This window comes from Brachyhypopomus gauderio, chromosome 12, assembly GCF_052324685.1.
Source record: "Brachyhypopomus gauderio isolate BG-103 chromosome 12, BGAUD_0.2, whole genome shotgun sequence".
In the NCBI taxonomy this organism is placed as follows: domain Eukaryota; kingdom Metazoa; phylum Chordata; class Actinopteri; order Gymnotiformes; family Hypopomidae; genus Brachyhypopomus; species Brachyhypopomus gauderio.
In genome coordinates, this window is record NC_135222.1 from 19335973 (window position 1) to 19362861 (window position 26889).

The window sequence follows — 26889 nt, forward strand, 5'->3', positions numbered from 1 at the left end:
TCGCTGCTTTCCTTTCATGTGATTCATGCCTGATTTAAGCCTTACAGTCACATACTACATATACAGCCCCGTCGACAGGGGGGGACAACCGGGTCTGTTGTCCCGGGCCCTAGGGCCAGGGGGGCCCATCAAAGAGCCCAGCAATTTATTTTTTATTTAAAGTCTATAATTTTTAAATAATCTTGAAATCTTTCATTAATATAAAATTATGTACTCATAATAAGCTCAATGCCTCAAATATATATGTTTTTTACCTATCTGCATATTTTCCATTAAGTGCATACACCCCCGCCTCCCACTGGAAAATGGTTTGATCCAGCACCGACTGTAGCCGGCAGGTATCGGCCCAACAGCGGGAAATACAGTGGTGGATAGTTAAAGTAAATACAGAAATCTGGAGCGCAGAAAAGAAAGGAAAAACATTTACCTGACGAATTTTAAAGTTGCATTGTGTTCCAGGTTTGAAAAGTGCTGGAATTTAGGGTAAAGTACTTGAAAATGCTTGAAATTGTAACTACTTCGTTTCACAACAAATAGCTGTCTGACTGAACAGTTCTCGTGAAGACGTTAAGATTGGGCGTTTTGAAAATAAACAACCATTAAATAATGTGATAAAAAGCGAATTATTTCGAATCATTTCGAGTATATGTATAAATATTTAACTTAATTAAGTTTAACGTGCTGGAAAATATTGAAATGGACCTTTAGAGTGACGTACACGTGCTTTAATTCCACCTTATGAAGGTGTATGAACCCTGCAAACATGACTTTGTTCATTGCGCTGAAGCGCGGCGCGCGCGAAGTTACAAAATTCGAGAGGCCCTCGCGCACGGGCGGAGTCACTGCGATTACGTCATTTTCGCGCGAACCCTCGCGCGGGGGGGTCGCGCGATGGGGGGGGTACATGAATCTTTCTTGTCCCGGGCCCCAGCAAGACTGTCAACGGGCCTGTACATATATATATTTTTACTGTATTTTTTCTTTACAAAAACATCAAAGAGCCAGATTACACTCGTATATAAACGTTCATTTCTTTCAAGCAGTCAAACCAGCGCTATTTTCCGTCAAATGTATTATTTATTCTGAAAGACTGAATTCGATCTTTTCGATATAGTCAATGACATTTTGAGGCGACACCCCGTTTGACTGAAAATGTGCTGCCCATTATCTCCTGACATTTTGGAGGATCGGTATTGCCCTGGACCGAGTGACACCTGGCATCTGGACAGCGCCGATAAGCTTCAGCGCAGTGACTAAATTACAGTAACATTTAATCCGCTATCTAACAGACTAACTTCCCTGACACACGTTTGGACACATATTCAAAGCCATAGTGTGACTTATCATGCAGCGTGTCCTTATATAAAGGTATTTAAAGAGTATTGTTTTCATTCATCGTTTCACAGCAATGGCGCGTTCGAGAAAGTAACTACAATCTACAGTTACATTATACTTATACTTCGCCCAGTAATCATTAATTAACGTTAAACTGCTAGAAAGACTTAAGGGTGGGCTTGTGGGAAATTGAGTCTTCCTTGTTCGCGAACTACAGAAATGACACCACTTCCTGTCACGTGGTTCGTATTTTTCTAGTGGCGGGGAAGTGGAGTTATGCTTCAGTCGTAGAGATCTGTCACTATTACGCCAAAGCGTGGCATAATTTTGATATGAAGTTTATTTAATAAAAAACGCTGTATAGACTTTAGCGGATAAATTACCGCAAACCCGCTACCTTTGATTGAAGTTATCACTTTTCGTGGTAAGTTCGGCCTTTAAAGCCAAAGATATAGCGACCTAGCGGGCTCGCCGGTGGGAGTTTTTCATGTGCTTCCTTTGTATAAGGGCTGCTGTCGTTGTGTGGACGACGTACACAGAGTTTATATGGCGAGGTCGTTGCAGCATTAACTGTGAAACGTATACTTTAAAACTTTCAGGTCTAATATGAGTCCAAGGAAGCGCGCTGTTGATTCTGGAGGTTTGGAAGTTCGATTCGTGGGAGATTCCGATGTGCTGGAACACATTGTTGAGAAACATGAAGGTATTGAAATGATAGTAGATATTTTTCATTGCCATTTGAATTACTATAATGTTATATATATATATATATATATATATATATATATATAATAAACGATGTCTGTGAGATGTACAAAATAGAGATAAATGGCAAGTTTGACACTTCATGAATTTGAATCTTTTCCTATAATTGTGGTTTAGGCTCAAAATCTGGGCAGGGCTCTGTTCAGACACTAGTGAGTCTGAAGATTTCCCAGAATGCATCAGCACGTTGTGCCGATGTGCAAGAGGAGGACGATGTGGTGCTCAGTGAACAGCACTACATCGAGGTACTTGGTGCTAGTGCACATGGTGAGATGATGTTCGCCTTAAAGATGCATTTAAAAGAAATAAACTTTGCTGACATTATGCATGGTGTTTCAAGTGTGTTACAGCCTTTGATGGTCTCCCAGCTGTTTTTGTTTATTGTGGACTTTTATTCTGTGATTGGCTTGTTTGTTTTTGTTGTTTTTGTGTAGATGGAGAGGAGAACACTTCAGCTATCGCAGGGGCCTCAGTCTTCACCTTCCATACTGCGAAACGCTCCAATAAAATGGCTCAGATGGGTGAGTGGAGAGAAGTGTGTGTGAGGACATGTTGGTTTTCAGAATCGTCAGGAACTCCAAAGGATTTAATGTACTCCCATTCTCTCATATCTGTGGGTCATGCAGTGAAAGAAGGCTTATAAGATAAACCTTTATTGATCCCACGAATGGCAAGAGATTGTAATCCTTGCTTACTAATCACCATATAGCCCCCCAACACACACTCTCAACACTCTCTATCCCTGTAGCATCAGAGTGGGCCCGCACACCTGGGAAAAGTGTCAGCTTTAGCACTCCGGACGGCCCAGAGGAGCCACCCAGCCCTGCCCCTGCAGCAAAGAGTCAGTGCCTTCACTTCATATTTTCACTGTCCTCTCTTCTAGTCTAAATCGTAATAATGGGGACACTTTTGTTCTTTCCTGCACATATTATGCATTATAACTCTCTTTTTCTGCTCTTTACTCACTGTAGATTTGGCCAGTCAAAGCAAAACTCCACAGAAGGTAAAACCGAGAACTCTTTGACTTTCCCAATAGGGAGCAACACCACCCTCATCTGTGTTTATTTACTATCAGTGAACATCTTCATATTTGTAATTTCTTTGACGTTTGATTAATGTCATATTCCTAGGGGAAGAAAGTACAGTTTATTTCCACAACCCCCCATAGACTGAGAAAGAGAATTTCAGGTAAGTTAAATAATTTCAAATGCTTTTGGTGCAGATTGTATAAGCTCCTAACATTTTCTATAAATACGTTGTGTTTGTTCTCGTTGTCGTTTTTGTTCAGCTCCTAACCTGAGGTCAGACAGCGACAGTGATTTCTCCCCCTCAAACTCGGAGGAGGAAGAGGGTGATGAAGACGATGGTGTGGAAAAGAAGAAGAGTAGTGAAGCTCAGCAGAAGCCCCCCGGCATGACGGCGGCAACCACTGCTGCTGTCTGTAAGACCCCTTCCAAGAAGAGCAAGACAGCACCTGAGGTGTGATGGCTTCCCCAAAAGGACGAACGTACCTCTGAGTTAGCCTCTGTCTTTGGTGGTTCATGGAGCCAAAATAAAAATCACGGCATCGGGTTTCGATATAAAATAAGAATAAAAGCCAAAAGTAGCTCTTCGGAAACTGAACATGCATGTGGTCTTTATTTAATTTAGCTTGAGTCAGCAGGACCCTGTAAGATGTCTTTGGTGAGGTTGGTGGATGGTGATGTCTGTCTCTTCTAGCCTAACCTGGTGGAGGAGTATTTTGAAGCTCACAGCAGCTCTAAGGTCCACACATCGGACAGGACACTCCAAAAGCTACAGACCCCCAAACTGGATCAGGTTAGTGTTGGTCAACAGTCACAGTTCGTTGTCATTCAAGATGTATATATGTATAACTGATGGGCGGGGGGGTGTTTGCTCTTCTAAGGAGACCCTGTTCAGGTTGCTGGACGGAAAGCACTCTGGTTATGTGGACGAGATCAGTCTTCTCAATAAGAAACATGAGAAGAATTTCAGCAAATGGATGCTGCAGTTACAGTTAGGTTTTGTGCGTGCTTGTGTGTGTGTGGGCATGTGGTAGCTGAATCTGTTTTAAAGTAGTTCTTAAGATTGTGCATTTTGAGTACCATATGAATGTCTTATTTCATGGTTTAACTGATGTTCATGCCACTATAAATACATCATGATTGTTGAGTGAGATTTTTAATAGCAGCAGTTCAGATGCCACTCGCCCTCCATGACACCTTCTGCTTCACGTCCGTAGAATGGGCTTCAACATCCTCCTGTATGGCCTGGGCTCCAAGAAGCAGCTCCTGGAGACGTTTCGGACCACCATGCTGTCCGACTGCGTCCACCTGGTGGTCAATGGCTTCTTTCCCAGCATCACCCTGAAGTCGGTCAGTTCCAACCCTACTTAGATGCCGCTCTGCTTACAGAAACAAATCAGAAATTGGGAGTGCATCAGTTTTGTATTTCTTATGGTGTTTTTGGCTAATTTGTAAAATGATGGTGCTCTTTGAAATGTCCTCACAAAAGCTTTGGTCCCATTTTCCTACAACCCTTTCAATTGTGGCTCTTTGTCATTTAACATGAAGTACATCTTTATATTGTAGTAGTATAAAGTACATAGGGCTTTAGGTTAAAGGTTTAGGTTTGAAAGCTATGGGCAGTGTTGTCAGGATATTGTGCGGATATTTTTGAGTGAATCTTTGAAAGGCAACTCTCTCTGATCATTGTATAGCTTATATTGCTGGTATTAGTATGTATAAATTGTACTACTGTTATGAAGGTGTATGGCTTGGTCTATTTTGGTGCTATTTGTTTTTAATGTTATTTATGAGTATTTTATCCTGGATCAGATTAGTAAGTGTTCCCTGCTCACTGTTCAGGCGGCTGTGTGTCTTGCCTCTTGGACAGATCTTAAATGGCATCACTAGCGAAGTCCTGGAGCATGATGGGAGTTTTCGTACCCCTATGGACCAAATCGACTTCATTGTGAAAACCCTGAAGAATGGTACCGTTGATCTTCACCGCTGTGAAACACACCGTATACCTTTCAAAGGAAGACCATAATACTCCATCACTGACATTATCCATCACGTCTCCAGTGTGACAGTCCATGAGATGCGGTGTAATGTGAAGATGTTTGCCAAGACTTGATGCAGGATTGATGTTGGTAACTTCTCCTGTGCAGACCCAGACAACCACGTATACCTGATCGTCCACAACATTGATGGACCCATGTTGCGTGGTGATAAGACCCAGCAGGCCTTGGGGCAGCTGGCCTCAATTCCCAACATGCACCTGCTCGCCTCCATAGATCACATCAATGCCCCCCTCGGTTTGTTTTAATTTTTCTCACACTATTTATACAGTTTGAATGTATGTGTGTTTTCTACAGGGTCCCCACTGGTCATAGAAACTGGTCATTTCCAAGCGTGGGAGGGGCAGGGGATTTTTATTTTTATGGATTATGTCATGGAAGACCAGGGAAAAAATTTTGTAGCATCTATAAATTTTAGTTAAGATTTCCACATTTCCCTTGTTGTGTCAGTGGTTATGGCCATTTAACAAAGGCCCGTTTTTCTGTTCATGGCTGGTGTTGGAAATAATTTTAGTCGGAGTTGGGGAACGGGACATTTGACTTAAAGTGGGAACTGATTGTCACACAAAAAAGATTCCATTGAGTCACAATTTTACCATTCTTCACTGTCTTAAGTTTAATGTTTCGCTTTAAGCAGTTGCAATTAAGGTAGATCTCTTCCAGTCCGGCATGGTGGAGTATTTTGAAGCTCACGGCTGTTCATGTCAACTTGATCCTACTCCAACTCCACTTCTGAAGCAGTATCTCCCTGCTATCACTATCCCCATTTCTCATCTCATTAATCTCTCACTCACTTCTGGTTATATTCCCTGCTCTCTAAAAATAGCAGCTTATTACCCCTGTTCTTAAGAAGCCTGGCCTTGACTGTACAGACCTACAAAACTACAGACCTATCTCCAATCTGCCTTTTTTATCTAAAGTTCTTGAGAGGGCTGTTGCCATACAGCTACTGGCTTTTCTGTCCACCAATCATCTTTTTGAGACATTTCAGTCAGGTTTCCGCTTCCTTCAGAGCACTGAGACAGCTCTCCTCAGCGTACTTAATAATTTGTTCCTTTTCTCTGACTCTGGCCGTACATCTGTCCTTCTGCTCCTTGGTCTAACTGCCGCTTTCGACACTGTTAACCATAAAATACTCCTCTCACGTCTTTCCAGTATTGGTCTCTCTGGCACTGTGCTTTCCTGGTTTACATCTTATCTTACTGACAGGTCGGACAGTGTGTTAGTATTGGGAGGCACAAATTCACTTCTGCTCCAGTCACTCAGGGTGTGCTACAAGGTTCTGTTCTCGGTCCCCTGTTATTTATCTTATACATACTTCCTCTTGGCAATATTATCCGTTCCTTTAGTCTTAATTTTCACTTCTATGCTGATGACACTCAGATCTACCTCGATTTCAATTAGACAGATTCCTTCCCTCCTTCCATATTGCTGTCCTGCATCTGGGAGATAACACACTGGCTAAGCTGCAACTTCCTTAAACTCAGTCCGTCAAGAACAGAATTCATGGTTATCGGCACCAAGTCAGCCATCTCTGCCTTTTCTGAATGCAGTCTACTTGTTGACGACACCTCTGTTAGCCAGTCGCCGACTGTGCATAATCTAGGTGTTCTGTTTGACTCCTGTCTCATGTTTGTACCACACATCATGGTCATGGTCTCCATCTCTGGAACATTGCTCCTTATGTCAGCAAAACAAATTGAACATATCACTCCAATCCTCCATAAACTACACTGGCTCCCAGTCTCAGAACATATCCGCTACAAAATCCTCTTAATGACTTCTAAAGCCCTGTATGGCCTCGCACCTGTTTACCTCTCCAACCTGTTGCACCCTCACGTTCCATCGCGTCAGCTCAGGTCCTCTAACTCGGGTCTATTAACCATCCCAAGGTACAGACTCTCCACCATGGGTGGCAGATCTTTCAGTGTTGCTGCCTCCACTCTCTAGAACTCTTTACCTTCCTCTGTTTGCTTTTCTGCCTCTCTTTTTATTTTTAAAGCTCAGCTAAAGACCTTTCTATTTTCTCATTATTTCCACTCCCGCTGATACTCCCTAACTTTCCTAGAACTCTTTACCTTCCTCTGTTTGCTTTTCTGCCTCTCTTTTTATTTTTAAAGCTCAGCTAAAGACCTTTCTATTTTCTCATTATTTCCACTCCCGCTGATACTCCCTAACTTTACCCTCATGTAAAGCAACCTTGAGTTTGTGAAAGGTGCTATATAAAATAAATGTATTATTATTATTATTATTATTATTATTATTATTATTATTATTATTATTATTATTATTATTCTGGTGAAGTCCTGAGAGTTCTGTCATTTGCATGTTTGTGTTGATTAGTGTGGGACCATTCTAAGATGAGCACGTTTAACTGGCTGTGGTACGAGACAACCACGTTCATGCCGTACTCTGAGGAGACGTCGTATGAGAACTCTCTCCTGGTGCAGCAGACAGGGACATTGGCACTCAGTTCCCTCACACATGTCCTGCGGAGTCTCACGCCAAACGCCAGGTATAGGGACACATACACACATACATCCAACCATATGCCTTACAGACCACCCATGCACACACTGTTAAAGTACACTGTACACAGTGTACACTGGCCTTTAAAGTGTGGGGGGTAAATACAACGAAATAAAATGATACAACTGGCATAAAAACAAATATAAAGAGCATAAAAATAAAACTCACCATACACAGCGACAGATGTAATTGGGAAGAAAAACCCAATTTTTTATTTTTTTTTTCAAAATAAAACATCACTCCGACTCTGATCATTGATAAAAAAAATTTTTTAAATCTGTGTGGCCTGTTAGCAAATGACCCACGGACCGGTATCGGTCCGCAGCCCAGTGGTTGGTGACTGCTGCTAAAAGGAACACAGTGGGCTCGGTGTGTATGTGGCCTTTAGCTCTGGCCACAGGTGCTCTTAAACACTTCTGTTGCATGTCAGTGGGTTCTGAATGGTATCTTGTGTGGTCTTTCCACAGAGGAATCTTCCGACTGTTGGCCGAGTTTCAGCTGGAGAACAAAGACAACCCTTCATACATGGGTACAACAAAGCAAAAGAAGACTGAAGACTAAGAATTCGGTCTTCAATGTGTTCTCTTTGCTGACAATACGCTCCTGGCTGAACGTCTAAACAGACATCTTAAAGCAGTCCTTATCTCAAAGCGAGCCATGAAGGCTGATTTGATCTTGTATTTGGTCTTTTGTCTTACGTCTGTTTTGCGCTTTGTGTTCAGGTCTGTCTTTCCAAGACTTTTATCAGCGGTGTCGTGAAGGGTTCCTTGTGAACAGTGACATCACACTGAGGACTCAGCTCACGGAGTTCAGAGATCACAAGCTCATCCGCACCAAGAAGGTGAATTCCCCCTCAGCATCGGGGGGGTTGCTCAGAGTGTACTGAGAGGCTTCGGACACGGCACAGGAATCACGATTGGTCCGTTTGTGCTGTTGTGACCGTGATGGAGCTGACACCCTTATACGTCAGGCTTGTAACGGCGGCTGTTTTGGTTGCAATTATTTGGTTATAATTGTTTTTATTACACCACTATTGAATTAGAAGTAAACAGTAAAAGCCTTATATTTTTAATAATCATTAGTAGTATTGAAGTTTATTTATGAATCTTTGCAGGGACCCGATGGAGTGGAGTATCTCATCATCCCCGTGGATGCAGGAACTCTGACAGATTTCCTGGACAAAGAGGATGTCGAGTGAGCGAGGTTTCCTCGGACACGAGCACCAGCAGTGTTCGCTCTCTGGAGCGCCCCTCTCACATCACCATTCACCGCACGAAGCCACAGGACAGCCCGCGGTTAGCTGGACTGCTTGCTGCAGGCTCCTGTCTGGACGAGGTTCATCAGGACATGCTGCTAAACAGGGTAGAAGGATCCCGGATGCATCCGCCGAAGACGACAGGAAGTGCCTAGTGCAAACGTTTCTCTGTTCCAGTGCCGAAATCGGACAACTCTTCTGTTGCCTCAGCGATTCTGAAACATGGTTGTAATCTTTTGTAAACAAGAGTCTTTGTATTGCCGTGTATAGAAGTATAATAAATATGGTGCATTTCAATTTATTTATATATAAAAATAGACGAGTTAGTAAATGGACACTTACATTAAGAGGATGTTTTCATCAAAGCAAATGATAATTTAACAAACAAAAAATACAACATTTGAATACATGTAGATCACTTCAGCTGAGTTACTCAAGCAAGACTTGGCTGTTTATACAGCGCACCTATTTTCCATAATTGACTTGGCACAGAAACACAGCCAAAGCCATAATTTACGTTTAAACATTGGTCCTTTAGTCATGAATTACTTGTCATTAAGGACAGGAAAAGGCAGAGAAGGCAGCAGAGCGGTGAGGCTCGCCGCTGACCTTCCAAAGCAGATTGTTGCTTATTCTGTGAAGTTATTTCTACATCTGTAAAGTAACTGCACCTCCTCATTGATCCTCTGCACCTGTACACACATTCTTGACTCAGCAAGGCGGTTGGTACACTGGCAACAAGGTCTAAAGTTTTTAACAGCTCAAAAAAGGATTTTTGTATAGATCCCGTCTCCTCGGCCCTAGCCATTACGGCGTGTTGCTGATGGACGCTCGTGTGTACAGTGGTGGTTCTTTAATCTGGCGTTGCTGTGTACGATCAGTGCTGGGAAATGGCGACTTTCTCCCTCTGCCTACAGCGAGCTCGGAGCTTGGTCACGGTGGCGCTCTGAACGATTTCCAGTTCGTCCGTGTCGAGATCCTTCAGCAGCAGCAACACGGCTTCCAAAGCGTGGCTCTACACACACGACGGGGAGCAGGTCATCGGGTCACACACACCACTCTGACCATGACCATTCTACATGCATCTCTATGCTGTTCTAGAAAGAGTAAAAGCAGAAGCTACCACAGAGTGAAATGTCGTTAATGACTACACTGAGCAAGTGCTAAAGTAAATATTGGCTGTGAATCAGCACTAGTGCTGTAGTAGGAACAGATTAGCAACATGTGCTTTGCTTTAGAGAAGGTGACACAGTAGTAAAAGCTGAGAGTTCAGTGTGGCCTGACCTTTTTCCTATGGGTGGCTCCTGCTTCTCGTGGAGATGAGAATTTATCTCTAGGCAGCGGCTTCATCCCCAGCTGCGCACGGATTTTACTGAGGGACCGGAAAAAATAAATATATGCCTTTGAGATGCTCCGGTTTGCTTAGTAGACCACACTTGTGTGGGTTGATTCAACAGACAGAAAAATAGTTATCGACTCACTTGGTCTCCTCCATGCTGTAATTAAGGGGGTCGGTCTCAGAGTCTGCTTCTGTATGGCCATTGGTGGAGCAGGCTGAGCCAGGACCTGGTGGGGTGAGAATCTCCTCCCCTTTCTCCAAAGCGAGCGCTAGCTCTTCCTCTGTCACAACTACCCACACCAGAGAGGTACCACAGAGAGGTACCACAGCCATAATCTTATTTCTGAGCCAGCACAACGTTGCTGTGTGCTAGTTAAGCATATCGACACAATAATCTGTTTCTCGTTAACCTTCTTTGGAGTCAAGCAGCAGATAGCAGTGCTGTGGAGAATGTTTAACTTTGAGCTTAATCATTCGGTACATTTTGGCAGCAATGCAACTACTGTCACGCTAGGCTAATATTCAAACAGTGAATCTGATTAGCTTCCATGAACGAGGACAGTAGAGGCAAGACAAGAAGTGCCTGGGGGAGGATCTTGGGTGGTTTTAGTGGATTCTGTAATTCTCACTCTTACTCACCCTGGTTGTCCAGTTTGTGCAGGCCAGGCAGAGATCGGAGAACGGTGAGACGGTACTTTACTGGGTCTCTCTCACAGCAAGGATTCTCTGCCAGCCAGAGAACCTTGAGGCAGGCCAGGCTCTTAAGGTGGCTCAGCTCGGAGAGATTGTGGATATCATTCCGCCTTAAGTATAGCTCTGTCAGATTCTGACAGTTGGAGATGTGTTCCAGAGATGATATTTTATTGGCACTGATAAAGAAAATCAATTAAATTATTCATTTAAACAATAATACACTTTACATACTTGAATGTGGCTTAATAACAATTAATGACAATGCAGGCAATCATTCCCTACTGCATTAAAGACCATCACTGCCAACATACCTTAATGTTAACACCTCGATATTGGGCATTTCTGAGAAGATTGAGATCTGAGGATGTACATAACAACAAAAGGTCGCACCCTAAAACGTCCTGGTAAATAATAATGCAGAAGATTAATATTAACCGACAATGGGAAAATAAACAGTACTTACATCTGTGAGATTGCAGCCCCTGCAACACGTAAATAAGTTAATTTGAGTTGATTGGCAGGCTAAGCATTTGTTTAGTAAATGATGAAACATCATTTTTTACAATCTTTACGTGTGCAAACCTACACAGATACAGAAACAGATAGTAGACTACTTAGTATGTAAGCCAGCTAGCTAGTGCATGGTACCTGAGGACATCCACAATACTTTACTCGTATTATAAATTAGCTGGTGATGACGAGGATAGTGTCAGCTAAGCTAGAAACATTCACTAAGAAAGCTTGAAGTAAATACTGCCAAGGATCACTTGGTGCTAGGTAGCAAGCTAGCTAGCTAGCTTAGCCATCCTAGCTAATGTAGTTAGCTACCCAGCAAGGTAGTCAACGTCTGCTCCCTGGTCAACAAAGATGAGCGCAACACATACCAGCAATTCAACTTCTTCACACTTTCAAGGTCAGATGCTTTTGCCCGCGCAAGAACGAGTTTCCTGGTTAGTTTCATGTTATAGTTTGATGGTTAATATGTCTATGAAGTCCTGTCAGCCATCGCGTCACTTCACACTGCTGTCAAGGTACCGCTTCTGGTCATTTTTAGCCATCGCTGCAAGTGCGCATGCGTGTCTTGTCTCAGCGCCGTTGCTGACAACAGTGGCCAGCCTAGCACCTTAATAGTACAACCGCTAGATGGAGCCATGAGTACCTACTTTATGTAACTTGAAGGTCCGTCGTCTCCACGTTTTTTATGAATGGTTTCAGGAGCGACATCACCAGAAAGATGTACACGCATTATGAGTCACCTTTTTTCATATCGATCCACAGTGGAGATGAATGAATGAAAGTTAGATTTATAAAAGCGACTTTTAAGATACCCAAATGTCTCTGGCACAGGCACAAGCTTTTACAACATTTCACACAAAACAGCGTTCTCTCCACCAGAAACTTCAGCTGAATCAGGTGCAGGAAGGGGAGAGAAGACACACAGTCACACTGAGAGAAGTTTGTATTTACCTACCTATTTAGTTTATGTTTTTGTGGGAGGAAACACCAGAGGAGCCATGGAAACTCCACTCACATAAGGAATTAAACCCAAGAGCTGAGAGGCAAACATGCCAATTACCAAGCTATCATGTTGTTCATTAACAATACTGATATGTATCAAAGCATCATTACAGTTTTACTAAATGTACACGCAGGCATTTAGATCAATAAGGTCCTATTTCATATTTTCCTATTTTACTTGCAGTAATGAGCAATCTCACCCTACCAACAGGAGAAATTCTCCCAGAATAGTAAAGTGGGTGGATGATTTGTCAAAATCACCACCACTTCAGTGGTCAGATATCTTTACTTAGACTGATAAACCTAGCATTACAAAAAAATGTGCCTACACATCATGCCTACACAATTGCACGCTCTGTGGTCACATACAAAGTTTCAAGACATAACATCCAGAATCTTCTACGCAGTCAACAACACGACCACAGTGAATGAGGATTGTGTGATCAGACTGTTCACTGTCGAACTGACTGATGCTGGCCAGCCTAAATGAGGTTAATGTACATTCTGAGTACAAACACATTCATGAAAGGTGCCAGTTTAAGAGAATCATGTGTGGTTCTAAAAGCAAACAAACTCACACTAGTACACATCAAAGCACATAAACTCAAAGCTGAACAGCTAAATACCAATAAGTAATACTGTTTATTAATATGCAGACACTTGAACGCATTGAATATGCTATCCAGGGGAGAAAATACGCTATACAAGGTTTACTCAAACATTAAGAACTGCTTTAAAACCCCTAACTGCCACAGTTAGGCCAGTGAGGTCACTGATCCAGACTCCTGACCTCTCCATACACCCCCACTCAGGAGAAAATCTCAACCCAATTACACAGACGCTGAAGGAGCCTCCCTGTATCTCCAGGACCGTGTTGAATAGGTCTAATTGGAACATTTCTGAGGACCAAGACTTGGAGGAGTACATATCAACTGCTGCCTGCTGCATACAGAACTGTGTTGAAAAATGTCACTGTTAACAAACACATCTAGGTACACCCCAACCAGAAACCCTGGTCATAAGCAGGCCAGAACTCTCCTTAGGCTCCATAAATCCACCTTCAGGTCCAACAACAGAGCTTTATGCAGTGTTGCCAGAGACAACCTTAAGAGAGATGTAGATTAAGGACAACAACAGAGTGTGTAGCAGGGTATCCAACACATCATCAACTTTAAACCAGCAACCACATACCTGTCAAGAGAGATGCCTTGCTGGATGTAGAGCTGAGCTGACCTGTACACTCATGCTTACCATTATCAGGTGCTTGTACTACTCTTAGGTGCACGCACACAAAACCAGAAGGTTGAAGGGGGCTCAGAGGTAGCAAAGGAGTACTAATCACACCTGGTTTAAAGCTTGCTAGCTAGCAACCAAATAAGCTGTTCACTAATGTCCATGATCAATAAATTAGATTGACTGAGTTCAATTTGAGGAATTGCAGATTAAGAGCCTTGTTCAGGGGCCCAACAGAGGCAGTTTGGCTTGATCTGGCAACCTTTTGAGTATTAGTCAAGCAACACTGACGCACAGAGTTTGAAAGGGTCCAGTCACATTTGACTCAATGTTGAGTATAGTACGTATCAGTCCGCAAATGAAAGAGTTATAAAGCTTAATTATTAATTATCCAAATAAAACGTCACAGATGTTAATAAAGCTGATAAAGAATAAAAGAAATAAAGAAGTGAGCGAGCTTCATGTCGTGAGCTCAAGAGTGCGTCTTGATTGAAACAAACTTACCAAGATCCAAGAATTCGTATGATTGAAAAAAACCAACACATAGAAGTTTAGTAAACGGAGTGCTTCTAAACATCTAAATCTGTAATGGATTGGCAATATATTTTAACACGTTTATCAGTGTATTTGATAGATGTTTCGATCCAATAAGGCGGGGTTATGATGACCTACGAGGCGCGTTTTGAGAACATGCAGAGGAAACGAGGCGGAGCAGAGGAGGCGCGCCTCACACTCCAGCTCAGTCTTCTGGACCGCACACACACCACACACCAGCGAGTGTGCCAGACCCACGTCGCAGGGCATTTTCATTCCTCTACATCTTGGAAATCAGCAAGTAGCAGTGGGGCTGTAGAGATCCGTAAACTGCAGCCATGTTGGTGGATTTCGAAAAGCTGCGGCTGAAGGGCGCAGGGAGAGCTATGGCTGTTCTCACCAGCGGTGGAGATGCACAAGGTAACGTGATTCAGTTCACTGGACCTTTCGCTGGAAGAGCAATCAAGTACACGAAACGACACGCATTTTACACCAGCTAGCTGGCTAGCGGAGATAGCGGAACATTTCCAGTCCAGTTCTGCCCACTCTTTTGTCTCCAACCTGTTGTTCAGAGCAACTGGTTCTTGGTCTCGACTACAAATTTGGCGGATCGGCATCGCGAGCTCAATTTTAAGCGCTTTTAGATTCGATTCAGCGCAGTGTTTCTGAACACAAAGCGAAGTATTTGTCAGTTTAATCAACACCGATTAAATCAGATTTCGCGTAGCGATCGTATTCGCTGGACGTGGTTTAGTTTAAAGACTTTTGTCGGTCTGTTTCAAATAAGCTGACTGGAGCTGGTCCTTTGAAAACTTGGGAGACTTGCTGAGTGCGCGTGAAGTCGGTGTGAAGCGTAATGTCGGTCACGTAGGCGGCAGGTGTGTCTCGAAGGCCGTGTGTGAAAGTGTGAAAACGTCAAAAAGCGTGCACGCGTTAAAATGTCGGTGTGTGCACTTCTAGAAGCAGCTAGACGTCTGTTAAAACGTTAAAGTGGAAAAACATCGCGCGTGCCAAGGAAGTTCACACTTCCTCCTGAAAGACTCGCTATTCGTGATTTTGGAACAACGGCGTAATGGCAGCATGTTTGATGACATGCAATGTGTGTGTGCATGTGTGTGTTATACATTAAACAGGAATGAATGCTGCCGTACGTGCTGTAACACGCATGGGCATTTATGTTGGTGCCAAGGTCTACTTGATCTATGAGGTATGTTGATATTTTCAATATAAAGTACAAAATAGCATGATGGTTACAATTGCATGACTAATTTTAGTAACGACCGCAACACTAATTAGTAATGAATTAGCAACCTGTCTTTTTTTCCAAGGGCTACCAAGGACTTGTGGATGGAGGTGACAACATCAAACTTGCCAACTGGCAAAGTGTGACCAACATCATTCAGCTGGTATGGGGTCTGGATTTTTTCAGATAGTTGTAGTTTCAACAGGGACCTGCAAGTGAATGTGTAGTTCAAACCAGGGCCAGGGCCTGCTGTAGGGTTCAGGGGATGGAACTAAGAAGGCAGGATTGAGATTAAGGGAAATTGCAGAGTGGGGAAATGAAATCTGTGAGATTACCATTGTAATCCACAGCACAGTTCAGTTCCTTGGCCTAGGAAATGTAATCAGACACGGGAGAGTCTTGAAGGGTTAATCAGAATGGTGATATCACCTTGAAGGGTTAGGTGTGTTACTGTGGATTTGGACTGCTTGATTGACACTGGTCACCTTGACAGGGAAATAACCTGTGTTTGTGTTTGTGTGTGTGTGTGTGTGTGTGCGTGTGTGTGTGCGCGCATGTTGAATGATCTCAGATCACCTGCGATTCCTCACATTATACACAGTATAGATACTGCTCATGGTTTCAATTCTCTCCCTAAAGTAGTGATCTTTACGCACGGGCACTGTATTTGTACGTTTCTATGATCTCCTCCGAATGAACACCAGTTTTGTTTTTGTCAGGGTGGCACAGTGATTGGCAGCGCCCGCTGTAAGGCGTTCACCACGCGCGAGGGCCGCCTGGCAGCTGCCTTCCACCTGGTCCAGCGGGGCATCACCAACCTGTGTGTGTGCGGCGGGGACGGCAGCCTCACTGGTGCCAACATCTTCCGCAGCGAATGGAGCGACCTGTTGACCCAGCTGGTAGAGGAAGGTAAAAACCCCCAGACAATGGAGGTCTCGGCAGGATCCCTGTGAAGATGATGACAATGAAGACTACTTCAGAATATCTAAGGATATTAGCTATAGCTATATAAGGAATGTGAAATACCTAAACTGCTGTGTTTCAGACAGCGATTTCTGAAACTGCGTGGCAAAAAAGGTTGCAGTGGCTGAAATTACATCTGTACAAGATGGCCACTCATTAACAAGATGGCTGTCTGGCTATTGTGTAGATGTAGATTTCCGCTCCACTTGAGTGAATCAATAGCTGCCTTGTCTGTTTCACCTAAGGTGGACAGAGCTGAACACGGCCATTTGTGTCCCTACGGCTGAAAGAAGCTAGATTTCATACACCCAGCAATCACATGAAATATCATGTACACTGAAAAGCTGTATCTAATTTGTACAGAAAAAAATGATCACAGGCAGGGGGCCGTTTAGAAACCCAAAGTGTGATAACAGCGCACTAAATGAATAATCAGTTGTCTAAGAAAGGTTTAAAATGACCAGATGGGTTGTTTTGCTGTTTTGGAAGTACTGTAAGTTGCGTGTGTGTGTGTTTTAAGGAAAAATCACTGACTCTCTGGCTCAACAATACACTCATCTAAACATTGTGGGCCTTGTGGGTTCCATCGATAACGACTTCTGTGGAACAGACATGACCATTGGAGCCGACTCTGCCCTTCATCGCATCATGGAGGTCATCGATGCCATCAGCACCACTGCACAGAGGTGAGAGGTCATACAGCCACACACTAATGAGTGAAGCATGACCCCAGGGCAGATTGAGGTTGGTCATGGTCATTCCTCTCGTCAATTTCTTTTCAGTACCACATTACCGCTCTATTTACTGTCTTTCAGCCACCAAAGGACATTTGTGCTGGAAGTAATGGGCAGGCATTGTGGGTAAGCTTTCTGTTTATTAGCTGCTTTAGCTTTGTGGATGCTGAATTTTGTTTGTGTTTAAGATATTTTTATAATGTCAGGATATAAAAGAGATTAGGTCATATAAGGTATTGTGTATTTTGCTGTATACAGGTCAGTGTTGGTTGATGAATGTCTGGTGGTGCGTGCTGGTGTGCTCTAACTGGGCAGGTACCTGGCTGTGGTGTCTGCTCTGGCATCCGGTGCTGACTGGGTCTTTATCCCGGAGGCTCCTCCAGAGGAGGGGTGGGAGGATCACATGTGTGCCCGCCTTGGGGAGGTGAGTGTGGGGCACAGAGGGCTGTGTGCATGGATGTACACGTTGGGTGTACTTTGTGGTGCATTGGTCATTTTGCTTTATCACTCAGATGTGTGTGTGTGTGTGTGTGTGTGTGTGTGTGTGTGTGTGTGTGTGTGCTTCTGCAGAGTCGCAGCAAGGGCTCTCGCCTCAACATTGTGATCATTGCAGAAGGTGCCATCGATAAACACGGCCAGCTGATAACCTCCAACTACGTAAAGGATGTAAGAATACGTTGAAGTTTTTATTTTCTTACTGATCACACTGATCTTACTGATCACGCCATGCAGAAGGCCGTTATTTCCTTCGGAACAGCTTCGTCTGTGTTTTGATTGTCCTCTCTGCATATTTTATCTCAGTTGGTGGTACAGAGGCTGGGCTTTGACACTCGGGTCACCGTACTGGGGCACGTGCAAAGGGGAGGAACACCCTCTGCCTTCGACAGAGTGCTGGTAAGTTGTCTGGTCGTTGGGTGAAAGGTCAAAGGTCAGCCAAGGTTGGTAGTGCTGCATACCTGGAACAACCACAGAGACAGAAAGGTAAACATAAGCATTTCTGATGCTGTCGGGTTTAAGTAATCCTGTTATCTTGTGTGTTTTTGTCTATAGAGCAGTAAACTGGGGGTGGAGGCCGTTGTAGCCCTGTTGGAGGCCACACCCGAGACTCCAGCCTGTGTGATCGGGCTGTCTGGTAACCATGCCATGCGTCTCCCTCTTATGGAATGCGTCAATATGGTGAGTCACACATATAATCCCTTTATAACCTGTCCTATATTCATAATCCCAAATCTCTTCATAACCAGTCTGCATAATCCCATTTTATCCTACTACTGTGTATCCATAGGATTCCTTATTTTGTCCTTTAACTTACAAAAAATGTACTTAGCTCATTGATGCTTTACTACATATTTACTAATTACTAGGGGTGACCTGCAATAGTCGCTGATTCGACTATAGTCGACTATACCCCCTAGTCGACTATGAACGTCATAGTCGAATGTACCATTCTAACTGCATGGAGGTGCCCAAGGATGCAGCTAAGCATTAGTTGTTGCATGAAATGTCTTTGTTTTCGTTATATATAACCTTTTGTCAAATAAAATAATCCTAATTTCTGTTAATAAATATTTTAAAATGATGTTTGCGCATTAACAATAGGCATCTTCCTTACTACACATTAATAAATCACACCCTGCTGTTGCACAATCTAAACGAGCGGAGCTGAACACGCTACAGAATACGCGCAGCATCTGCCGAGATTATAATGGCTACTAAAAAACTTAAAGTATTTTGAAAAACAAAGATGAATCAAACAAAGTAAAGTGCAAGTTATGTCATCAACGGCTTTCATTTCACACGACAACAACCAACATTGCGTACCATTTAAAACACGTAAGGCGAAAAAAAACGTTTGTAGTTTCAGTCGTGTCGTCTCGTCGCGGTGCGTCTCGGTAAGTAGGCCTATAAACATTTTTTGTTGTTGTTTGCTTTTAAACCCCGTTACTTGAACCTTTCCTTGTATTTTTTTGCTGTTGTGTGGCAATTGTTTAATATTTTCAGGCAGGCATATTTTATTTAAAATATTTTTGACATTTTGCACAGTGCCTGTCTGACAGTTCGATATGCGCAATGCGCACTAACGGTTAATGTTCTCTAAGGTTTCATTAAAAAATAAATAAGTAAATAAATAAAAGCTGAATAAAGCCAACCTACCATGTTTAGCCTATTCATTTATCTGACTGTTTTAGGTTTTTATTTTGAAGAGGTAAAATGTCCTGAATGAGAACATGATCCCGTTTAAGGTGCTCTAAATAAAAAAAAATAATAAACCCGATTCGACTATTAGTCGACTAAAGGGAAAAGCTGACGAATCAGATTCGACTATGAAAATCCTTAGTTGAATACACCCCTACTAATTACATATTACAAATATAGGTATTGTTGATTTAAGGAAAATAACATCAATCTCTGTTCATAGTACATTTCTCTGCAGATCAATAATTACTTTTTGAAATAATTACATTATAATAAACATGCAAACATGTTTTTATCATGTTTTATGATAATGAATGTAAGAGTAATTTGCAGAGGCATACAAACATTTACAACCTAGAATAAAATAAAACATTTTCAAGATTTTATTAACTTGATAAGAAAAAGAATCACAAGAATCCAATAAATGCTATAAAAACAAACCAAATTGCTTGATTCAGGTTATCTGTGAATCACTTACAAGGATAAATCTTTCCAGAATCTTAGAGCTTAGAGCATTTACAAATGATCATGCTAAGAGCACAGGGACACTAGTGGGAGTACTGACCACTTCTGACACTGACTTTTTTGAGTTTGACTGTTGTGCATTTCAGTCATACTCTCTTCTCTGTTTAGACTAAAGAGGTGCAGAAAGCCATGAACGAGAGACGATTTGACGAAACTATTCAGCTGCGTGGAAAGTGAGTCTCGTGATATAGACACATCTGTCTGTTTGTGTGTCCTCGACGTGTCTCATCAAACATTTTCTTTGTTGCAGGAGCTTCGAGAACAACTGGAACACTTATAAGCTGTTAGCCCACCAAAAACCTGCCCAGTCAAAGGTATGAATAACGTGTTCATTTAGGGCAGATTTGCGCGTTTTCCTTTATTGTGCTGTGTAACACGCATTATGTTGTTCTTGTTGTCTGCTTGAGCTTGTTTGTTTGAGCTTCTTTTCGCCACTTCTTTTTGTATTGGAGTAAGTGCTTCAGTGCTGGTTTAAAACCTAGTTATCAACATTGTAATACAATCTTTTTTTTTTCTTTTAAAGATATCCAAAATTCAGTTTTAGTGTGTACATGATGGAAACATGTCAGAATTTAGTGGGCTGAAAGTTTTTTAAATTTTTTTATGACTGGTAAGAGCACAGATATTGCTGGAATATAAATCATTGGGGGCTTAAATGGGAGTAGAGACGGTGTGGGATTATGAAATCTCCTGCGCTTCTGCTGTTTGCAAAGAAGACCATCGTTTGCAGTAATCAAATGTGCTCCGTTTCTTTCATAGTGAAATGCCTGAGAAATTGTCTTCTCCGACTGTTTCCAGAGCAACCACTCCGTGGCGATCATGAACGTGGGCGCCCCGGCAGCGGGCATGAATGCGGCCGTGAGGTCGGCTGTCCGAGTGGGGCTGGCCCAGGGTCTCCGCGTCTACACCATCCACGATGGCTTCGAGGGCTTAGCCAAAGGCGCGGTGAGCTCCCAGCACCTGTTGGGCATGGCCTGGCTTTGCTGACACTGACGGTGGATTAGAGGGGGATGGTTTGGGTTTTGTCTGCAGGTGACGGAGATGCACTGGCATGATGTAGCTGGGTGGACTGGACAAGGAGGATCACTGCTCGGAACGAAACGGTGGGCTGACGTGTGTGTGTGTGTGTGTGTGTGTGTGTGTGTGTGTGTGTGTGTGTGTGTGTGTGTGTGTGTGTGTGTGTGTGTGTGTGTGTGTGTGTGTGTGTGTGTGTGTGTGTGTGTGTGTGTGTGTGTGTGTGTGTGATCTTATTTTTTCTGTTTAGAAGGAGAGTTAAGGTTATGTTGCTCTACATTGCAGAACCCTCCCCAACTCCTGTATGGAAAGTATTGTGGAGAATATTGCCAAGTTTGGAATCCAGTCTCTTCTGGTTGTCGGTGGATTTGAGGTAACACAAATAATTCAGCGACTCGCTGCGTAGGTGTGTTGTGTGGGTAAATCACATCTATTTATCTCACACTTCCACAGGCGTATGAGGGAATTCTACAGCTGGTGGAGGCTCGAGGACATTATGATGAACTCTGCATTGTCATGTGTGTGATTCCAGCCACCATAAGCAACAATGTTCCAGGCACAGATTTCAGTATTGGAGCAGATACAGCCGTCAACGCTGCCATGGAGGTCTGACTCCCCCTAGGACTACTGCACCACTGTTGTTTATTTGTATTGTGTTGTATTGTGCCAGTGGTCTCAACTGTGCAGTTAGAATTCATTGCAGGGAATCTACTGTATTTATGTGGTGTCACCCATATTTGCTTTGACATGAATTAATGTGCTCACTGAAGTGGTAAATTCAATATTGGTCTTGGCTCTGTTTAAGCACAATTACAGCAGGGGTTCTCTTGAATAATCCATTTATTTTGCCACAATGACTAAACATATGTGTTTCCACTGTTGTTTCTAATGGCTTGGTAAATAATTGAGAGACATAGGATAGAGTTAAGAGAGTGTGTGTTCTTATAGAGCTGTGACAAAATCAAGCAGTCTGCATCTGGTACCAAGAGGCGTGTCTTCATTGTCGAGACTATGGGTGGATATTGTGGCTATCTGGCAACCACCACGGGGATTGCAGTTGGAGCAGATGCTGCCTACATCTTTGAAGAGCCCTTCAGCATCCATGACCTGGAGGTAGATTCCACACCCCCAATTCCAATATAGCTTGTTTTGTGCCTCAAATATTCTAGTAGCTCTGCCGGTTAGAGTCGATTTCTCTAGTGCGGTTTAAAATTGAGGTGAATTTAGTCCACTCACATACCACATCAAGTATGGTTTTTATACCTAGCAAACTAAACTAATTGCAATGTTTTCTTTCGATGTCAGATGAACGTGGAGCATTTGGCAGAGAAGATGAAGAACGACATTCAGAGAGGCCTGGTTCTCAGGTGAACGCTCCCTTTGAAACTGCACACTGCATTTTAACGGTTCACATTAAAGCCTGTGCCACTTTTAAGATGATATGCCTTCAAAAGCCAGATACGATTAAATGAAGTGTTCCAGACGTAAATGGAACATGCTTACCAAAACCTAAGATGAAGTCTTGGATGAAAGATTAGTTTGAAATGGATAAATCAAAGTTTATCCATTTCAAACTTTGTAATCTGCTCTATTACAGCAGATTATAACATGAGAAAAATATCACATGTCCAAATGTCCATATTTATTTTAAAAGACTGATGTTTTCCCAAACTATTGCACATTTCAAACTGATTTTGGAGTGAATGTTACGGAACATCTTGTAACCGCCATAGCTGGTAGTATTATGAAGCATTAGTGGCTGGAGGTCAAAGGTCACCTGTCTTCTGTGCAGAAATGAGAAGTGCCACCAACACTACACAACCGACTTCATTTACAACCTGTACTCTGCTGAGGGCAAAGGTGTCTTCGACTGCAGGGTTAATGTACTGGGGCACCTGCAGCAGGTAAGGAAGGACTTGATGGTTTATGCAGCTTCTCTAAACACTGCCAGCACACTGGACTCTGGCCACATCTTTGCCTAATTACTCTTATTAGTGGCACATGAGGCATCTTAAAATAAAATAAAGTATTTCTGTCATGTCCTGAACTGATAGGTTAGTGTGTGTGTGTGTGTGTGTACTTGTAATGGATTAAATAATAATATATATATATATATTTTTAAGGGTGGAGTACCTACACCCTTTGACAGGAACTTTGGGACCAAAATGGGAGTGAAGGCGATCCAGTGGGTTGCTGAGAAAATGAAACAGACGTACAGACAAGGTAAGGGGGGGGGGGCGCTTTAAACACGACAGATCTGGGCGTTTTTTTCCCACAGAAATTATTACTACAGGCGTAAGGAGTCTGGTAAATCTGCTCTCTGAGAACAAGGGGCACAAATTAGTGAAAATCAACATATTTTTCAGTTACACAACAGCACAAATAGTCTGTGGCTAGCTCGAGACATGACCGCGAGGTTGCTGGAGGAGAGTCCTCTCAGTTACCTCATAGTTGGTTTAGCCATTTCCTTATGCTGTGAGAATTCTAGGAATAGTGGGTAGGAGCATTCCTCAGTCTGAGGAAAGTCTTGGCGTTGGTTGGGAAATTTGAGAAGATCACCATTTTTCGTGTTGTGCTGTCCCAGGTCGCGTGTTTGCCAACTCCCCAGACACAGCCTGCGTTATCGGCATGAACAGGAAAGTGATGTCGTTCAGCCCGGTGACTGAGCTCAAGGAACACACAGACTTTGAGTGAGTGACACTGTCCTACTAAAACAAAGTGTTCACATGGCATGACTCATTACATGGGAGGCAACAGTTTTAGGCAGGTGCGTAAAACTTACTTTGCTGCTTTAGTCTTAGTAAGTAGTAGTTAGTAATAGTTTATTTTTTGTCAATTAACATGTAAAGTGAATCAACCAAAGAGAAATCTAAATCTCTCAAATCAATATTTGGTGTGACCTACATTCGATTGGCAGGGAGATTGTTCCAAATATCTTGCAGAACTAACCACAGACCTGCGGAGGTGGGATTGTTCAATCCCTTTCCTTCTCTTAATGTAATCACAGCCAGATTCAAAGAGGTTGATCACAGCTCTGTGGGGGCCATATCAGCACTCCCAGGACTCCTTGTTCTTCTTTATACTTAAGATAGTCCTCAGTTACCTTGACTGCATGTTCGTTGTCCTGCTGCAGAATAAATTTGGAGCCAACCAGGTACCTCCATGACTATTATAGGATAGATAAGTATCTGCCTGTATTTCCCAGCAGTGACGATTGATTAATTAATCCTGACCAAATCCCCAACTCCATTTGCTAAAACATATCCCCAAACGTGCAAGCATCCTCCACCATGCTTCACTGTTGAACCACCCCAATGCTTCACTGTTGAACCTCGACCATGCTTCACGTTTGCCCGCAGACACTGATTCAAATACCGACTCCTCCCTGTAGAGTACCAGCTGCCATTTTATTCTGCACACCTTGTCCTTGTGCTTCATCCTTGATGCTGTTTTGAAGGCAGTGGGTGGTCACACTTTTATGCATAATCTCAAAAATATTAAGGGGGGCACTTATGGGATTGAATTCACACATTGGATACTGATAAATGAAAGAGACTGAAGTTGAAAATCTATAATTTGTGTACTTCATTGAGAACAAAATGATGCAAAGTCAAAATCATCAATCTAGTGAGGGCAGGATTCACACCAAAAAAAAAAAAAAAAACAAAAAGATCACAGGCTAATCCAATTAGCACAACCTCTGTAGTGTGCGTGGCCCCCTGGTCTGGGCGTGCTCCTGATGAGAGGGTGGATGGTGTTCTGGGGGAACTCCTCCCGAACCTGAAGCAGGGCATGCGTGAGCTCCAGTCTGTAGCAGACCTTGGCAATGTCGGGATGCACTGATGCATAACGTTCCATAGGTTATCCATTGGGTTCAGATATTGGGAATGTCAGGGCCAGTTAGTGGTGTCAAGGCCTTTGTCACCAATAAAGTGCCTATGCACTCTTGCCACATGACGCCAGGCATTGTCCTGCATCAGGAGGAACCCACATAGGACCCACAGTGTAAAGGAACTAAGGCTATCAGTTGGTTTGCGTGATCCTCCAAGATTATACCTCTCCAGATCACAGGGGATATTGGACTTTCATGCCCACCACCTTGGAGTCTGTTTCAGAAACATGCACACCACTGGAGGTCATGTTATAGGGCTGTAGCAATGCTCCTCCTGATCCTCCTCACACAAAGGAGATTTAACATCACTGAAGATTCATTAATGGTGGTCCCTTAATTTATTTTTTTTCTGAGGCAAAATTGCAGTATATAAGGTGTAGGGAGAAAGAGGAAGGAACTAATTCAAATGGGATGTGTGGTTGTGCAGACACCGGATGCAGAAGGAGCAGTGGTGGTTGAACCTGCGTGCCCTGCTGAAGATGCTGGCCAAGTACCACACCAACTTCGAGGAATACGTTACCGGGGAGATCGAGCACGTGACCCGCAGGTCCCTCAGCATAGAGACAGGATTCTGATGAGATGAACGTGCACTCTGTCCACAAGAGGTTACCAGTACCAACAACCATGTCATCCCAGTACTAACTACAGTTGATTCCAAACCCCCTCCCCAGTGCATGAATCCTGTATATTCTGTACTTACAAAAATTTACCTTACCTTTTGTAATAATTTTTACCTAATGAGATTGCTCCCTACTTGTCGGCCTAAACCTCTTTTCAGGTCAGGTTTTCAATAACAAGGGGTTTTGCCTGATTTGTTTACAGGCTTCATAATGGCATGAGAGTGATTGTGTGAATGATTAACGTTTTAGTCCATCTGTGCCTTTGTTAAACATTTAGCGTAAAATCTCATTGCAAACAGTATTTCCTGAACCCTCTTTATTGGAGTACATTCTAGTATTGCTTTCTGTTTATATGAAATTAATATGTGCTGTTGTACACATTTTAGTGTGACGCACCAAGTCTCATTTCTAATGGCACTGGTCAGTGTTCTGAAGAGCAGCATGAAGACCTGCTGTATCAGGCTGTATTTACATATAGTTCTGGCTCAGCTTACAACCCACCTCGTTTCTCTTCTGTAACACTCAACACTAAAGCTGGTGTACATTCCCATTACCCTTACCTTCTATGGCTGCTCTGTTAATCATTTTGGCAAATGTTCTGACAGTATTAAGAAAAAAATAACTTGTGTGGTTATGTAATAAATTAGTGTAAGATGCAGTCTGAATACTTTCTCTTGATACACTCAAATTCAGTAAATGATAAATGTATGCTGCCGTTACCTTATTTTTGCATGTTAGATATTTTTATCAAACTAAATCATCTGTACAGCTGTATATGTGTTTATCGGTGATATTACGCTAAATTGGCCAGTACTTTCCATCTTAAACTTAAGGCCTAAATTATTTAAGAATTTCGAAAGCATAATTTGCAGGATTAGCTGTGCATATGAAATATGAGCACATTGGAATATCACCTAATTAAAATGCACTATTAACAAGTGCTTTTAAAATTAATTGCACCGAAGGGCCACTTTATTAAGACACCTATCTAGTAGTGAGGTGGACCTCTGGCCTTCAGGACTATTCAGCTTGGCACAAATTCCACAAGGTGTGAATATTGTTCTGCAGGAATCTGGGGCCCATGCAGACAGGATAGCTTATCACAGTTGCTGCAAATTAGATTGAGGTACTGGCATGCTCTGAATAGCCATCATCGTTCCGGTGATGCTCTAGGATTAAGATCTGGACACTGACAAATCCAGGGAAGCATGGGAAACTCTCTGTCATGAAACGGTCCCGGACTATAGCCCTTGTGCTACAGTGCATTGGCCTGCTGAAAATGTCCTGCTACAGCGTAAACGGCTGCCACAAAGCGATGAACACTTGGCCAACATGCTTAGGTAAGCCCTATTGTACAATTCTCCACCCACAAATATCAGAGGACCTAGTGTGCCAAGAACACATTCCCCACACCTATTC

At 42.9% G+C, this 26889-nt stretch overlaps 3 protein-coding genes across 4 annotated transcripts; 2 read left to right on the plus strand and 1 right to left on the minus strand.

Annotated features, from left to right (window-relative positions):
- Positions 1-1570: 1570 nt before the first annotated feature.
- Positions 1571-8964, plus strand: orc2 (origin recognition complex, subunit 2). The gene is made up of 17 exons (XM_077023586.1): positions 1571-1759; positions 1935-2038; positions 2218-2367; positions 2535-2621; positions 2849-2941; positions 3072-3103; positions 3231-3288; positions 3389-3579; positions 3820-3918; positions 4007-4116; positions 4343-4475; positions 4996-5092; positions 5273-5419; positions 7526-7697; positions 8179-8240; positions 8434-8552; positions 8826-8964. The coding sequence occupies exons 2-17, from the start codon at positions 1942-1944 to the stop codon at positions 8907-8909; spliced, it is 1731 nt and encodes a 576-aa protein (XP_076879701.1). The 5' UTR covers positions 1571-1759; positions 1935-1941; the 3' UTR covers positions 8910-8964.
- On the minus strand, positions 7892-12139 carry cfap410 (cilia and flagella associated protein 410). Of its 2 annotated transcripts, XR_013134353.1 has the most exons (8): positions 11883-12139; positions 11462-11480; positions 11310-11356; positions 10945-11174; positions 10448-10595; positions 10251-10338; positions 9309-9981; positions 7892-9181 (listed from the first exon to the last, which is right to left on the minus strand). XR_013134353.1 is itself a non-coding variant. In XM_077023587.1 (7 exons), exons 1-7 carry the CDS (start codon positions 11957-11959, stop codon positions 9844-9846), a joined length of 747 nt encoding a protein of 248 aa, XP_076879702.1. In that variant the 5' UTR covers positions 11960-12139; the 3' UTR covers positions 7892-9843. The 2 variants fall into 2 exon arrangements, 1 of the variants encoding a protein (XP_076879702.1); XM_077023587.1 differs by having other exon boundaries at positions 7892-9981.
- A 2321-nt stretch (positions 12140-14460) lies between these two features.
- Positions 14461-26128, plus strand: pfklb (phosphofructokinase, liver b). Its single transcript, XM_077023585.1, has 22 exons — positions 14461-14703; positions 15417-15490; positions 15612-15689; positions 16246-16435; positions 17010-17175; positions 17305-17349; positions 17539-17647; positions 17794-17889; positions 18025-18117; positions 18274-18399; positions 20053-20117; positions 20195-20258; positions 20743-20889; positions 20977-21047; positions 21244-21331; positions 21412-21564; positions 21907-22071; positions 22264-22325; positions 22751-22862; positions 23082-23181; positions 23543-23648; positions 25278-26128. Exons 1-22 carry the CDS (start codon positions 14622-14624, stop codon positions 25423-25425), a joined length of 2340 nt encoding a protein of 779 aa, XP_076879700.1. The 5' UTR covers positions 14461-14621; the 3' UTR covers positions 25426-26128.
- The last annotated feature ends 761 nt before the right edge of the window (positions 26129-26889 follow it).